The 15,017-nt window shown below is 38.8% G+C and overlaps 1 protein-coding gene across 2 annotated transcripts in view; it reads left to right on the top strand.

Annotated features, from left to right (window-relative positions):
- prkcaa (protein kinase C, alpha, a) overlaps positions 1-15,017 on the top strand; it is a 135,608-nt gene that overhangs the window by 77,911 nt on the left and 42,680 nt on the right. For both annotated transcript variants that reach the window (XM_034861175.1, XM_034861185.1), the window contains exons 6-8: positions 9,254-9,410; positions 10,246-10,380; positions 10,899-10,992. In XM_034861175.1, coding sequence (XP_034717066.1) covers positions 9,254-9,410; positions 10,246-10,380; positions 10,899-10,992 — 386 coding nt within the window. The remainder of the gene's footprint in view (positions 1-9,253; positions 9,411-10,245; positions 10,381-10,898; positions 10,993-15,017) is intronic.

Here is a 15,017-nt window from a genome sequence, read left to right on the forward strand (position 1 = left end):
AAAATCATTTGTCTCATTCATGGAAGTTTTGTGCTCATTATCTGACCACTAAAGCAATAAAGATTACTCTTTGTATTTGCAATTAGAATGTTTGCACTAGTTGAGCTGCTTCTAATGCATTTCTGCATTCATTCTAATCAAACTTAAGCCTCAACATCCACCTTTAGCTCAACTAAAAAGTAAACAAATTTATTTTGACAATGTCGGAAAAATCTGAAAGGCATCCATCATTTTGTCAGTTTATAACCCTGATCTACCATAACTATAAGTAATTCACGCCTTGTCCACTTAAACTGAAAGTGTCTGCTTAGGGTAATTATAACGCTAAGTATTTCCATTTTATACATAGTATACAATCATAACAAGACACTACAGATAGAGTAGGTTCAGACCACACTCTATAATTTACAAAGACCCAACAATTTCCTACAAATGAGCATATAGTGCAACAGTGGCAAGGAAAAAATTCCCTTTTGGCAGAAACACTCTTTGTGGGTGGCATCTGTTACTGCCGGTTTGGACACAGACGCTAATATAGGTAAACAGATATACAGATATAGTTCAAGTTACAATTTGAGCAGATAGTATAGTACAAATCACATACAATCACACACATTATACATAAATTGCTTACCTTGCAGGCATAGTTAAAAACAATCAATCCTGACACCATGTTACAAAGTGGTCAATGGCTGTGTGAAGTTTCTTCGTTGTTCAGTGAGCTTACAGTAAACGTATCATCAGCAAACTTCCCAAAGTGTCAGTTTTCATTCACAGAGCAGATGTGACATCAATGACTCACAGAGTCATTGATGTACAGAACGTAGAGGAGGGGGGTTTAAACACAGTTCAATTAAATACATATTGAGTTGGTTACAAATACTTATTCAAGGTTTTGGGCTGACACCATGTATTTCTCCTTCTCCGTCTGGTAGTACTTTTTAACATGCATTAGTCTATCACAGGCCAGTCATCTGCTGAAATAAATGTCACTTCAAATCTAAGTGGGACAAGAACATACTGTGGAGAACAACAACACACTTGAATAGACAGGATTAAGTTTATGCCAAATCATGCAAAGTTGACTCCTATCAAAAACAACATTTTTCCTGCTCTCCTCTCACTTTTTACATTCAGTCTCACCTGCTCTCTAACAATAGGAATAAGATGGCTACAGTATATTAACACTTTACACCTCTTCACAAAGGTTTGGGCTGAATTCCAGTCCAATAATGCTTTTATTTTTGCTGAGCTGTGCTCTGCCAGCTGTCAACTCATGATAATGATGGACAGTATGTGTGAAAATGTATCCATATTTCACACTTGTATTTGCACATGAATGTGTATGTGTGTACACCCGGGATGGGAAACTACCATTATCACGTGCAGTATTGCAGACCCTTGCCCTTCTGGTACATAGTAGGTTAATCCTGATGTTTACAAAACAGGCATGTTATCATGCACATGTGTTCTTTTGCATGTGTGTGTGTTTGTGTGTTTGTGTGTGCGTGTGCTTTCTGTCCCAGCACTACCAGCCCACTCATGTCAGATTGTATCATGTATTACATTAGCTGCTGCAGCTGCCTAGAGCTAGCTTGCCAAACAGAATTGTATTCCATTAGTGAAGATTGTAGCAGGGAAGAGGTGCAGAGGATGTTTTTTTTCTTTTCCCCGGTCCAAATAAAGTAGGTGTAAATGAGACATCTGGTCTGGTCTCAAAGTGACACTGCCCTCAAATTCATTGATACAGGTTCAATTTTACTGAAACGCATGTGGTCAGAAGCACAACCAGATATTCTACCAAAAAGTGTTTGGCATGAAATGATGTTCCCTCTCTGTCATACCTGCTGCCTTTTTACTGGGAATTTTTGACATAATTGCCTATTATCCACGGAAGCCAGACACATCTACAATCATACAAATTTACACTATTATGAAACAAAACATATGGATAGGCTTTTAATGTCTGAAATAAGCAATGTAACATGGTGCCTTTAAATCGAGAGGGACACACACACTCACACACACACATACTAAAATTTGAGTGAAGTGGGACTCCAATTTCTTTTGCAATTCACCGATGACCAGAGCCAAAATGTTCAACAGGAAGTGACATGTCAGCAAGGGATAGCAGTGGTCCTTTAAGCCAATACATGGCCCCACACATGAACTCCACTAGGCCAATAGAGACAGACATACAGACTTCTGACAGTCTGTCAATGGCAGCGCACTGAGATGGCTAAATGAATGAGTCATGCAGAAAGATGTTCTGTGCAGTTTCCAGAGAAAACAAGAGTTGGGAGTGTGTTTTTGTCAGTTAGGGTAAAACGAAGATGGGAGGGGAGGTGCTGAAGGAGACACACCAAGTTCTGTCTCTAAAGGACATACATAGCCCACTAACCTTTTCCTACGCCTCTCATTCCTGCTGTCACACAGGGCCTCTTTGTCCATTGGGGCTGAGCCCTCCTCCTCCTGTTTGTTTCAGCAATCTCATTGTTCATTGACTTGGTGCAAATATCTAGAGCCCACTTGGGATAGGGCATTTCTGTAATTTTGGTTCATATTCTTTTATTCCTACTTATCTTCATCAATGTGTATGTATGTGCACAAACCCTTGCTGCATGCATGTCCTTTGGGAGTGTAGAAGAGACGGTGCTAATAATTACATTTCCGTTTTGTTCCCTTGTTGACTCACCCAGTTCTGGAGAAAAGCTTAATTTAACAAGCCCTCTGCTCTCCCTCTCACTTCACTCTGCTTTGAACCTTTTCATTAGATTTTTTTTTTCAATGTCCAATGTGTCAATGTGTCAATTGCTATTTGTTACACTAAAACTGCTGTAGGTGCCAATGTCTTTTATATATAGGTGCAGTGTAGGTGTGTGGAGGTCAGATTGGTGCTCAGAGTAGATGTAGGTGGATCAGGGAAGCTGGATTTTACTTTTGAACCTTGTGGAGGTGTAGCGGCCCTTCAAAGAAAAATACTAAATCCACCCTAAACACTGTTAACAGCTACCTACCTTGCAATACAAGTCAATTTAACTGTTGCTTTTAATCTATTACTGTAGATAACTGACATGTAGCATGCAAGTGTAACATTAGAAACTAGATACATTAACAGTGCTGTTACTTTGACAGAAAAGTATCTATCTTAAACTTTAGTGGTAACTTTTTTTGATCTACAGACACACAGGGGTTATCCATGAACAAGAGGATACCATAATGCACTGCAACAAAAGCTTCCATCTTCCTGAGCTGGTCATAGGCTGCATGCAACATGTATTTTAAATGGTGCATGGCATCATTCTCTATGCACGTTTAATTTGATCTGGATAAACATTATATACAGCATTATACTTTAATAATTTTTGCTTTATATGTTGTTAAACAGCATTCTGAGAAATATAGGATGAATATTAAAACAAATAATTAACTTTTACTTTGTAACACATATTAAGCAAGCTTAATCAGGCATTACAACACATCCTGTGTATAGTATCCTGTGCTGCAACACCGTAGCTGTAAATGTGTCTCCCTACCTTCTTCCCTTGTATGTCTTTTTACTCATCTCACTCTAACTAAATCGCCTCATTCATTTTTAGGCTATTTTAGGGTGCTCACTGTAGGTAGTGTCAAGTGTCAAATGTTAACCATTGCTAATTGGTGGAGCACATCCTCCTTCTTAAGTTAATATTAATTGAATTATTAGTAACTGTTCAAGTTCTTCATCAATACTGTGTTTTATGTGCTTCACTTTGAGTCAATTTTTCCCCTCTTTGTCACTTCCATGTTGCTAGCAAGTTTTTCATTCATTCAGTTAATCATTTAAATAAAAATGATATCTTTTTTTTGCTCCCTGAATCCAAGAAGAATTGGGTTTGGATGCAGCCTGTTGGTTGCCAAATTATAATCACTGCCCAATGCTCTGAATGCCACCTACCAACTGCCACTGCTTCCACTCTTCAGCCTTTTCTTAAAGTCATTTCCATTTCTCTGTAGTGTCTGAGTCATCATGCAAAAAGGCCAATAGGTTCTTGCCAAGAGAAAATATACTTAAAATCCTTTAGAATTTTTTCCCCATGAATCCGAGTTAAGATGGAACAGCTGAAAGCACTTGTGTCTGTACCAATGCCAACACTTTTCCACTGCAGGGAGTTGGGCACTGGGACAGCAGTGTCCCCTGTCTAAATGTTCTGTAGTGAGCCCCTTGGCCATCTGACTGTGTGCTTGTAATGAAGATATAATCCATCAAAACTGTATTGTAATATTAATAATAATAATGATAATAAATAGATATTATAATTCAAAAATAGGGTAGCATATGCAGTACACGACAAAACTCAAATTCCTCCTATGTGTCATACTATTGGAGTACAGGTCACTCCACTTCCTGTATGCTGATGTGATATTTTATGATAAGGAACACAGTCCTGCTGTTCAAAATGCAATTTTTCAGTAGTAGTAGTGGGCTTTCAAAGGAGCACAAACAGAGTTCCGCTGAGAGGTACAAGTAAGGAAGCCATTCCGGTGGTTTAAGTTTTATAAACTGTGTTTACACAGGGAGGTGAAGAACAAACATGGCTGACCTCGTTTTTAAGGTAGGGTTATCTGGTGTCAGCGGAAGACGAGCCTTTTTGTGTTTGTTTGTGAACTCTGACTGACTGCAATTTAGGGGCTTGATTATAGTATCACTGTGCACCCTCAGAAAAAAACTTATAGCCACACACAGGAACACCTGTATCACCTTGTACAGTGCATGAACACGGATCCTAAAGGAAAACGTAAACCATCAAATATGGACTCTTCAAAGATCAGACTGACTTGGTTTGAACACACACAATGCGGTAATGAACAGACTTTGAAGCGTTTCTGAAAATGTGGAGAAAAAACAATGGAGCCATGAAAATATAAACTCTCTCTGACAGTAAAATATTTTAAGAGAACTTGTTTGGTTCATATCATTCATAATGACATAACGCACAGGGACATCCTCCCCATCTTGGTATGAACTATCTTTTGTAGTTTGTCTCCATCATATTAAGACTTACTCTGTGGAGCTCATAGAAGAGCTGAACTTTGTTGCCATGTTATTTCTGATGTCAGACTTCCCAAAGTCATGTCATTGGTATTCCCAGTCTGTCGTTGCTGCCCTGCCATGGCTCCCTCTTCTCAGTGAGCGGCACATTGTGTTTTTCCAAACATTTTCACATATGCCTTTGCCTTTAATTGCTCCACTTTTTCTGTCTCGCTTGGATTTTTCTGTCTTTTAGTTTTTTTCTGTCATTCTTCATTCTGTTTTATTTTGCAAAACAAATATTGATCTTAATCAAAATGTAAAATGCAAACCGATTAGTCAGTCTCAGTTAACTTTTTCTACAATAAAACGAGATACGCCGATTCAGTTTTCAACAATACTAGGCTAATTTTTGCATATATGCAGTAATTTCAGTCTGCATCATGATGAGCTTTGTTTATGGGGTGCAACAGTTCAATTTCTGCAACAGTGTGCCCAGGGAAATAAGCAGAAAAATCGGTTTAACAGTCAAGATATTAGAGAGTATTTATTAGAGAGAGACGTAGACTCTCTTATCTTACATGTGACTGTTTGTTTTTGTTTTTTCAACAGTAAGGAGTAAAACTTAGTAGTAGTAGATGCATGCGGAGGATTTCAGGGTTGAAATCATGTGTGCTAATTAGCTGTCATAGGTTCAGAAAGCTAAGGAAAGCTTGGCTGTATCTGAAATTTGATTACACAAAGCTGATAAGAAAATAATTAAGCTGTCATAAAATTACATATCTAATGTTTAGTGGGCGTTCAGCTTTGCTCAGATTTTTTTTTTAGTTGGAGCACGGTTGGATGGACTGGAGGTCAAGTTGTTTTTTGTGGGTACTGTTTGAACTTGCACTGCTCTTTAAATGCTAGCCAAGATAGTAAAGACTTGTATCCTAGCAACCATGTTACGGCCCCTCCACACACCCCTGCTTCCTTTGTCGTTGTGTGTGTGTGTGTGTGTGTGTGTGTGTGTGTGTGTGTGTGTGTACTCGCACATAGGGCTGGGCGATGAGGAGAAAATCAGATATCACAAAATTCTTGAACAAATACCTCAATGTCGATAACAATATTTTCACAATTACATTTGAGATATATAATCGTCAATAATGTGGATATAATTATGGGTAAAGGCAAGTAATAGAACAGTTTGAACAGGCTGGTGCATTACATCACTTTACTGTATTGCAGCCTTAAAAACCAGGAAAAGAAAACACTTGTGCCATATTACAACATCCAAAGACATAATATCTCCTGTCAAGACATGGATTTAAAATTTATATATATATATACACTGTATATATATATATTTTAAATCCATGTCCAATTAAAAATACCTTGGATTGAGAGGTTTTTGCAGTACAGCTGAAAGAAAGTAGGATTACACACAAATCTTGTTTGGTTTATGTGCCATACAGTTAGTATATACTAACTAGTAGCAGGAAAAGTTCTGTGCAGGCCAAGCTAAAATAGACAGTCTAGAATGCCCCCTACTGGTCATGACTGGAAATACAGTTGGCAGTAACGCTAAGAAATACTTAACTGAGTGGTCTCTGGTCTGCAGTCAATAAAGACACACACAAACAGTCCAATACACAGTTGCAATACACACCATCAGAGTGTACTTAAAACATAGTTAAACAAATTATATCAACATCTTAGTTCTAGTTTCAGTATTTTCTTTGAATATATCTTTTATTTTATACATATTTGTATATCCTCATATAGATATTATGACAAAAATGGCCAGTGGATCATTAAGTTTATTCTGTATAAAAGTTTTTATTATTTGACTTATACTTTGTAATTACTAGAGATAAAGAGAGTCCACTCTTCCTGGACAGGATGCTTAACTAAATATTAGGTATTTGTTATTTAGACAAATTGCATTACATCCAGCTTAACCACTGATTGTATTCTGCAGACTCATCACAAGCACAAACCATTGAACAATGTCCCCTTGTAGGTCTGTTGTCTGTTCCACTAATGTCATTTGGGTACTGTGACTTTGCATACATACGGCAGTGTATGGAACATTCAAAACATGCCCTTTACAATGCAAGAGTTAAAAGTTGAAGGAGAAAGAATTGGAAACATAAATTACATAATGTACATGATACATGGACATATAACATATACAACACATTCTGTGTATATTGTCTATGTAGATTGATGTCACATGGTTAGGGTAAAAACAAACCACCAGCATCCCACCAGTGTGTTGAAAGTTGACACAAAGAAGAATTCTTCTGATTCCCAACTAATTGTTATGGGTTATGAGAAGCCAATTGGTTTTTTGGTGATTTAAAAAAGAGACCATTTGCTATTCCATCAAGAATTTAAAACCAACTTAATATGAAAGCCCTTATCAAGCTCAACTATTAAATTTATTTCAATTCCGTTTCACCTCTTTTGATAAAATGGAAAGAGTTGGGAATGAAGGAGAGACATCAAGGTTAAATTTATACCTGAAAATCTAAGAAGTCAGCAAAGAAAATGTGTGTTCTCCTTTCTGTTGTAGAGTGCATACATATAAGAATGCACTCAAGTGCAAATAGAGTATACTGTGAGTCTTTATTTGGTGCCTGTAGATGGGCTTTAAACTTATCTATTGGATTTCTGAGAAGGCAGAGCGTTGCAAGCTCCGGCTCGCTCAATACCTTCCCACACCTCAAGTTGTTTCTGTAACCTGCTTTCTGTCTCTCTTCTTCCTCTCAGATTGATTGTGTGTGTGTGTGTGTGTGTGTGTGTGTGTGTGTGTGTGTTTTATAATACGTTCATACTCTACTGCAGCTTACTCCTTTGCTCAGCAAACATTGCTCGACACCTGAATCCCCCACCATGGATGCTGAGAACAAAAGCAAACAATGGTACTGCTGGCTTATTAAATAACCATTTTGTTCTGTTGGTGCCACTGCAATAATTCTTTTCATTTGTAGGAATAAAAAGAAGCCACTTTGTCATGGAGTTTTTTTTTACCAGTGGTTCAAATTAGCCTAAAACAGCATTGTATCCGTTGTTGGTTTTGTGTCTCAATGTTGTTCTTTTTGGCCTCTGCAACAGTTGCTGTGTTAACTCAGTGGTGACAATCTCTGATTGATTTTGTTTATTTATCCCTCTTAATCCTATAAATACAGTATTTCATTCAGAGCATTCCAGCTAAAACATTGGGGTTAGCAGTTTAGCTAGTGGCTTAGTGTTGTCCTCTCCAGGTTAAAGGTCATTTAACATCTCCGCTACTCTGTCCCTCTGTTGTAATGTGACTGACAGGGCCACATGGAGAGGCTTCTAGGCTCTCCAGGGGCTGATGTTGAGCCAAGCAAGTCAGGCAATCACACTGTCACTTCGGGTGGGTGTTGTGTGTAGACAAACACAGTATGTGTGTGTAAATGTGTTTATGTTTGAGTGAGTGAGTGAGTCTGTGTGTGTGCGCTGTACTGTAGCTCAGGCCTGGCAGTGCTCTAACGCTCAGGGCTAACGGAGTGCTAATGTCCCTGGTGTGCCCTTGTTTACTGAACAGCTAAAGACAGGAGAACGAAAAGAGAGATTTCACCTACTTAAGCATGTCACAGTCTACAATTTTGAATCACTGTCCTCTTAAGAGTTCCTGCATATCAAGGTATAATTGGGGTGGGGAGGGGTTGCAGTTTGGTATGCTGGGGATCTCATTGCTGCTTTTTGCAGATGATGCACTCACTGGATTGGTTTGTAAAGTGTAAAGAGGCTGGGATGAGGATCAATGGCTCTAAATCTAAGGCCATGGTTCACAGCAGGAAATCGATGGAGTGCCTACTCTGGGTGGGGAATGAGTCCTAACCCCAAGGGAAGGAGTCAAGCACCTTGAGTGGAAAATGGAGCGGGAGATTGGTCGTAGAATTGGCGCAGCAGGGGCGGTAATACATTCACTTTATTGCACCGTTGTGAAGAAAAGAGAGTTGAGCCAGAAGGCGAAGGCTTGCGTCTTCTTTATAGATAGGGTGAGAAGTTCAGTCATTCACGAGGAACACGGAGTAGAGCTGCTACCTTTTTACGTTGAAAGAGCCAGTTCAAGTGGTTTGGGGGGACCTGATAAGGATGCCTACTGGGCATCCTCTCTAGGGATGCAGATTTTACAGAGTCAAGTATATTGTTCATACATTTATTTAGTTACTCTGTGTCTTTATAGACAAATTAATAATTTATTCATATTCTTTATTTCTCCATCAGTGAGTGAAGGTAAAAACCTGATCCCCATGGACCCCAATGGCCTGTCTGATCCGTATGTCAAGCTCAAGCTCGTACCAGACCCCAAAAATGAGACCAAGCAGAAGACCAAAACCATCCGCTCCAACCTCAACCCAAAGTGGAATGAGTCCTTTAATTTGTGAGTAAATTACCTGTCTCATCTGTCCACTACACTTTTGGGTATTTTACAATGGGACGTCCAGTACATGTACTGGATATTGTGAATATCAGCAGTAAAACAACTGAATCAGCTGTTTATACTGATACATCTTCTCATCTTCTTCAGTGATTTCTGTACTTCTATCACTACTTATGCTGGAGTTTCTGCCCATACTACTGTACAAAAACTATCCCAATACATCATGACTTCTTCACCCAACTTTTTTGGATGTCTTTGCTTCATAATTGTTTCCGTTTAAAAATAAATAAAAATGTGTGTGTGTGTGTGTACACACACACACACACACACACACACACACACACACACACACACACACATTCAGTCCATTGAGATAATTAGTTTTCTATTTCTATTAGTTTGACAAAATATAATATTTTCTCTTATTGGATACAGATATTTATGAGACAAATATAAATGACTGGAAGTGCTAAACATACGATACTGTATTACAACTAACTTTTCAAAAAATTCTTTACCAAATGCAATATTTCATTGTAACCTTTCAATTGGTTCATAGACTGAAACTTACAATGGTCTGCATCTTGCTGTCTGTTCTCCAAGTTTGAATCTACTAGTGCTAACACTACTTCAATTACACATAAGAACAATTTATCATTCAAATAGTACTTAATAGTGCTGTCACAACAAGATTATCACTGCAATTACTATTACTACAAATAATAACATATAACCACAAAGAACAATCATATGACATATTTGTTTTTATATTGTGATACGTAATTGTAATGAAAAACTTAACACAAACACCATGTGTACCATCTCTGTGTTATAGCAAGCTGAAGGCTACAGATAAGGACCGTAGGCTGTCAGTGGAGGTGTGGGACTGGGATCGGACCACCAGGAATGACTTCATGGGGGCCCTTTCCTTCGGTGTATCAGAGCTCATTAAGGCTCCAGTCTGTGGCTGGTAAAACTCACTTCCATGTTTTTATTCTAATAGCCATATTGGTCATAAGCTTTAAGAGACAGCATAAGAAACAAAAGTATCAACAGTTTAGCATTGACAGTGTATGAAGATGACCTCCTTTGCAGATTACATTGCAGGTTTCCAGGCCCACCGTCTGATGCACGCAGTAGGCTAAGTCTGTGACTTTGCTGTGGGCATTAAGTTCAATAACTTGTTCTGTGCAGATTGATGGCCACCTGAAGCAATAGCAACAGTCTGTTTGTCCCAGAGAAGCAGGATATTTTCATTTTTCCCTTTTTTAATTGACAGTTGAGGTGTAGTCTGCTTATATGTGTGTCTTGAATTGTAAAGTGTCAAATACCCCAGAGGAAAAGAGACGAGAGTAGAAGAAGGGAAAGTAGACAAATTAAACTTAAATTTGGTTTCTTATCTTACAACGTTTTTTTGTATGACTCCATACTCATTCCCCCTGTTTTTCTTCCTCCATCTTCCCTATCTTCCCATCTCTCTTTTTGAAGGTATAAGTTATTGTGCCAAGAGGAGGGGGAGTACTACAATGTTCCCATCTCAGAGGAGGATGATGGAAATGAGGAACTCAGGCAGAAATTTGAGGTGAGGTTTGTTCTGAAATAATCAAGGGGGTAAGCCAGCCTGGACAAACGTTGCTCCTATTGTGCCTTTTTGAGGCTGCCTAGCACTCACCTGCCAATTGATTTTGACTTCACTTTGACAGCGAATAACTTTACATGTGAAGTGTTTGAAGACTTTATTTTTTCCATTGTTTATTTTTAAAGAAACACTGCAATAAATAAAATGTTCCATTACCTTGTATCTTATGTAGTGGCTCCGTAGCAGACGCTTTTGTAAAAATAGGTTGTGTAACGATTGTGTCATAACCAAGTGACTTACTGTCACACAGTAGAGGAATTACCGAACAGTACAGGATAAGTTTGCAGGAAGTTTTGACTACATTAGCTGTTTAGGTTTAAACACTAATGTTAACTAGCATTTTAGTTAGCATTAATTAGCCTGTGCCTATGTTATCTCCTTACATATACTTACGCTCTCCGTCTCTGCAAGATTCAGAATGATTGAGATTTCTCTTGGCACAGCTACCAGAAGACTTACAACTTTCAGACAGGTTGCTCACGTCACATCTACGTCTTCAAGCTCAGTTGGAGGCTGCGCAGTAACGCTCAGCCCCCACCGGAAAAGTGCTTCTAATAGCCTTCCCTGGTCTCTGTTGAAATCAACAGGGTCACAATGTCCATTTCTTCTACGGTCTATGGAAATAACCACCATGGCCTTCTGATCTGTCTGTCTGTTTGTTGTCTTGAATTATCGAATTAGAGGTGCAATATGTAATACTGACAGCTAGTGTTTAAAATAGTTACTGCAGTACAAATTCAAAATACTGGAGAGAGTTGTTTCCCCCGCCCCCTTCTCCCTAGCCTAGAAGTTTACAGAGGTTGCCAGGCTGAGACAGCAGCATCTATAGTCTTGCTTTGCCAGACCTCCTCCACGAAAGTGTGCTGAAGGAGCATCAACAACCATGTTGCTAGACGCTTGTCTCACATAGACAGACACTACTTCACAGCACAGCAGAGTACCTAACGGTAATAGCTGGCTATATTGACAGTCATAGAAGCCGTGCTCACACGGAGCCCTGTACCCGACTGACAAACACACTTTTTCAGCGTAGAATTACGGTAGGAACAGCAAAAAACAACCTCAGTGTCCTCTCCACCCGATTGGACAGACACACTTCCTAGGCTTAGAATTACGTAGGAACTGCTAAAAATACTACTACAATGCTGTCCTCTCCACCCAACTGAACACACATTATTGGCTTAGAATTACAGCAACAATTGCTAAACACACTGCAAACTCACGGTCGATTGATTTACAGCCCCACTCTCTTGGCTTAAAATAACAGTTAGCAGGGTTAGCATGGTGGCGTTAGCCAGGACCAGTCGGGTCCCTTTACTGGCTGTGTCTCAATTTTTAATGCAAGTAAGCAACTCAGGTACTCTAGCTATATGTATATAATTCAATGTGACATAAAATGCCTGTCCCTAGTAGCTGTGATAAATTAGCCTGAAGCTAATTCTTAGCTACCTGTTCAGGGAGAAATTAGCCAACTCTGCATCCTTTTGGGCTCTAAGCTGTCTCTATCATTAAACTCCTATATTTATGTGGGGTTTGTAACATCTCTGGTCTTGCAACTGTTAAAAACATGCCCGTTTTTTAGGTTGGGTAGAATTTATCTCCGTTGATCCTTTTTGTGTGTTTGCTGCTCTCATGGCTGGTCCAATGTTACAGCTGTAGCTTGCTTGTTTTAGTTTTTTTTCTTTACAAGTAACGTTATTTCTGGCAACCCAACCCGGCTTTCAAAATGGGCAGTTGATAACAACACACAGGCCCAAACACAAACAGAAATTCCGTCACGGAACGGAAATTTCAAAAGTAAAGCTAGTATTTCAACTTAGCATGTTTCCTTAATAGCTGATGATACATAGGGGTCATTTTTGGATTTATTACAATAACTATATTACATATTGGACCTTTAATTTCTTATCTAGAGTCTGTACAACATTAAAGTGTATCCGCAATTCGCTATCAATAAGACTCTTTTTTTTTCTAGTTTATATATATATATATATATATATATATATATATATATATATATATATCAGCAAACCAGAGTCATTGTTGATTAGGATGGTGATGTGGTAAATCAGTATTTTGTATACCCTTGTTAATTCCATCCAGATAACCTTTTCTTTAATTTCCTGTGTTAGTGTGTCCAGCTATTCTAAGCTCTAAAAAAAGCATGTGTATATTACATGGTGGGACATTAATTTTACCAGCCATCTATATTTTTTACGAGCCACTTTTTACGGAATTCAAATTTTCTAAAAAGTGTACTAGCATATTTTGAATTGCTTTAGTACATTATTTTGATTTATTAATACATATTTTATTAATATAAGCAAATAAAAAGTGATGTGAAAAAAATTGCCTTTATTGCCACCCTCTGCTCCTTGGGTCCCATCTTTGTCGGCTGTATGGCAGTGCACTTGATATGAGACTTGGATGACTTGTGGTCTTTTACTGCCTCTAATTTAAGGTTAGTTGTTCCTCAAACGAACAAAGTGTTTGCATTTTTTGAAGACGAGAAGTTCAACAGTAAGTACAGTGCATGGAATGGTCTTCTGTAAGGTAGGCTATATAGGGTTATGCCAAAGGATGATATTTCATCGCCACCATCGTGATGCCTGGCCCCCCACCCTGTCAGACACAAGCTAATCCTAGTGGGCTGAAAATTGACAATCAAGTCGGTCTTAAACTAGCAAAGACACGTTGCACTGTGCTGCCCCTTAAGTGGAAGCTACTTTTCCCCCCTTACGTGCAACCTGTTTGTAAGGATAGTCTCTCTCTCTGTCAGTATAGTAGCTTGCTCTACCTGGCGTTAACGTGGAACGCTAGCCCACTTTCCTTTATCCACTCATTGGACTAATTAGGTGGATACCACTGTGTATCAATAAGTAAGTCTGATGGCGAAGTTATGCAGGATTTATGAATGCACGTTAGCAACAGGAGGCCAATTCATTAAGGGTGCTATTTTATGTGTGAGCTAATATTGCACATCTGTTCATGTGCTTTGCAAGAGTTATGGTTCTGTTTACGGAATGCGTTATTCAGTGCAAATATAACCGAGAATGTAGTTTAATTTCAGTAATGATGGTATATTAGGTTATAACTGTCGCTCTGATAAAGGCAAACGTTCACAGATCACAGAGCTCTGATTGAGTCTAGACAGCACCGTAGTTAAGTGAAAGGAGGTCAAGTTTTAATGTACTGCCCCTAACCAGCGGCAGTATGTAATACTGTTTATTTACAGAGGTGATTTAAATGCATGTCTGATCAACTGCCAATTTAGGGGACATCTCCCAACCTTAGTAGGCTAACCATTCCCTGGTTTTCCATTCGCCAAAATGTGCCACTTGTTCGAAAAGTACATTTTCTTTACTTCACCCTCAACAATTTCTACTGCTGACTCCGCAGCAGGCTTCCTAACACCGGGGATATGTTGCCACATTTTTTAAACCGATGTCGCAGAATAGCGCTGAAAACCACTCCACCCACCACTGTGGCTGGTATACAAGGCAAAATCACCCGCCACCTTGAAAAAGTACCCGCCACTGGCTGGTGGCAGGTGCTAATTTCCCAACCTGGTAAATTAGAACTTGGAAATTATATTGAATGGTCACATATCCATAGCAGCTATAGCTTTCAAAGAACTCCTCAGCTCATAGTCTCACAAAAATGGCACGTCCTAAGAAAATCACTTTGTGGCTGGCACTAGTGGCTGTAATTCTGCACCAAGGCTGAATTTTTTGAAAGAAACTTCACATACAGTATTAGGGGTCCATTAAGCCCTATATAAAAGTATTAAAATAGCACCATGTCATGGGACCTTTAATATAGAAGAAGAAAGGCGGATCTGTCCTATGTGGATGTAGCTTAATTTTGTTACTACTGTCCTTTTAATTTTTAACAGTGTGATTATTCTTTTTATTTTTTTTTTATTAAGATAAGAACAGATATTACTTTTGTAAATATGGATGATGCTT

This window comes from Etheostoma cragini, chromosome 2, assembly GCF_013103735.1.
Source record: "Etheostoma cragini isolate CJK2018 chromosome 2, CSU_Ecrag_1.0, whole genome shotgun sequence".
In the NCBI taxonomy this organism is placed as follows: Eukaryota; Metazoa; Chordata; class Actinopteri; order Perciformes; family Percidae; genus Etheostoma; species Etheostoma cragini.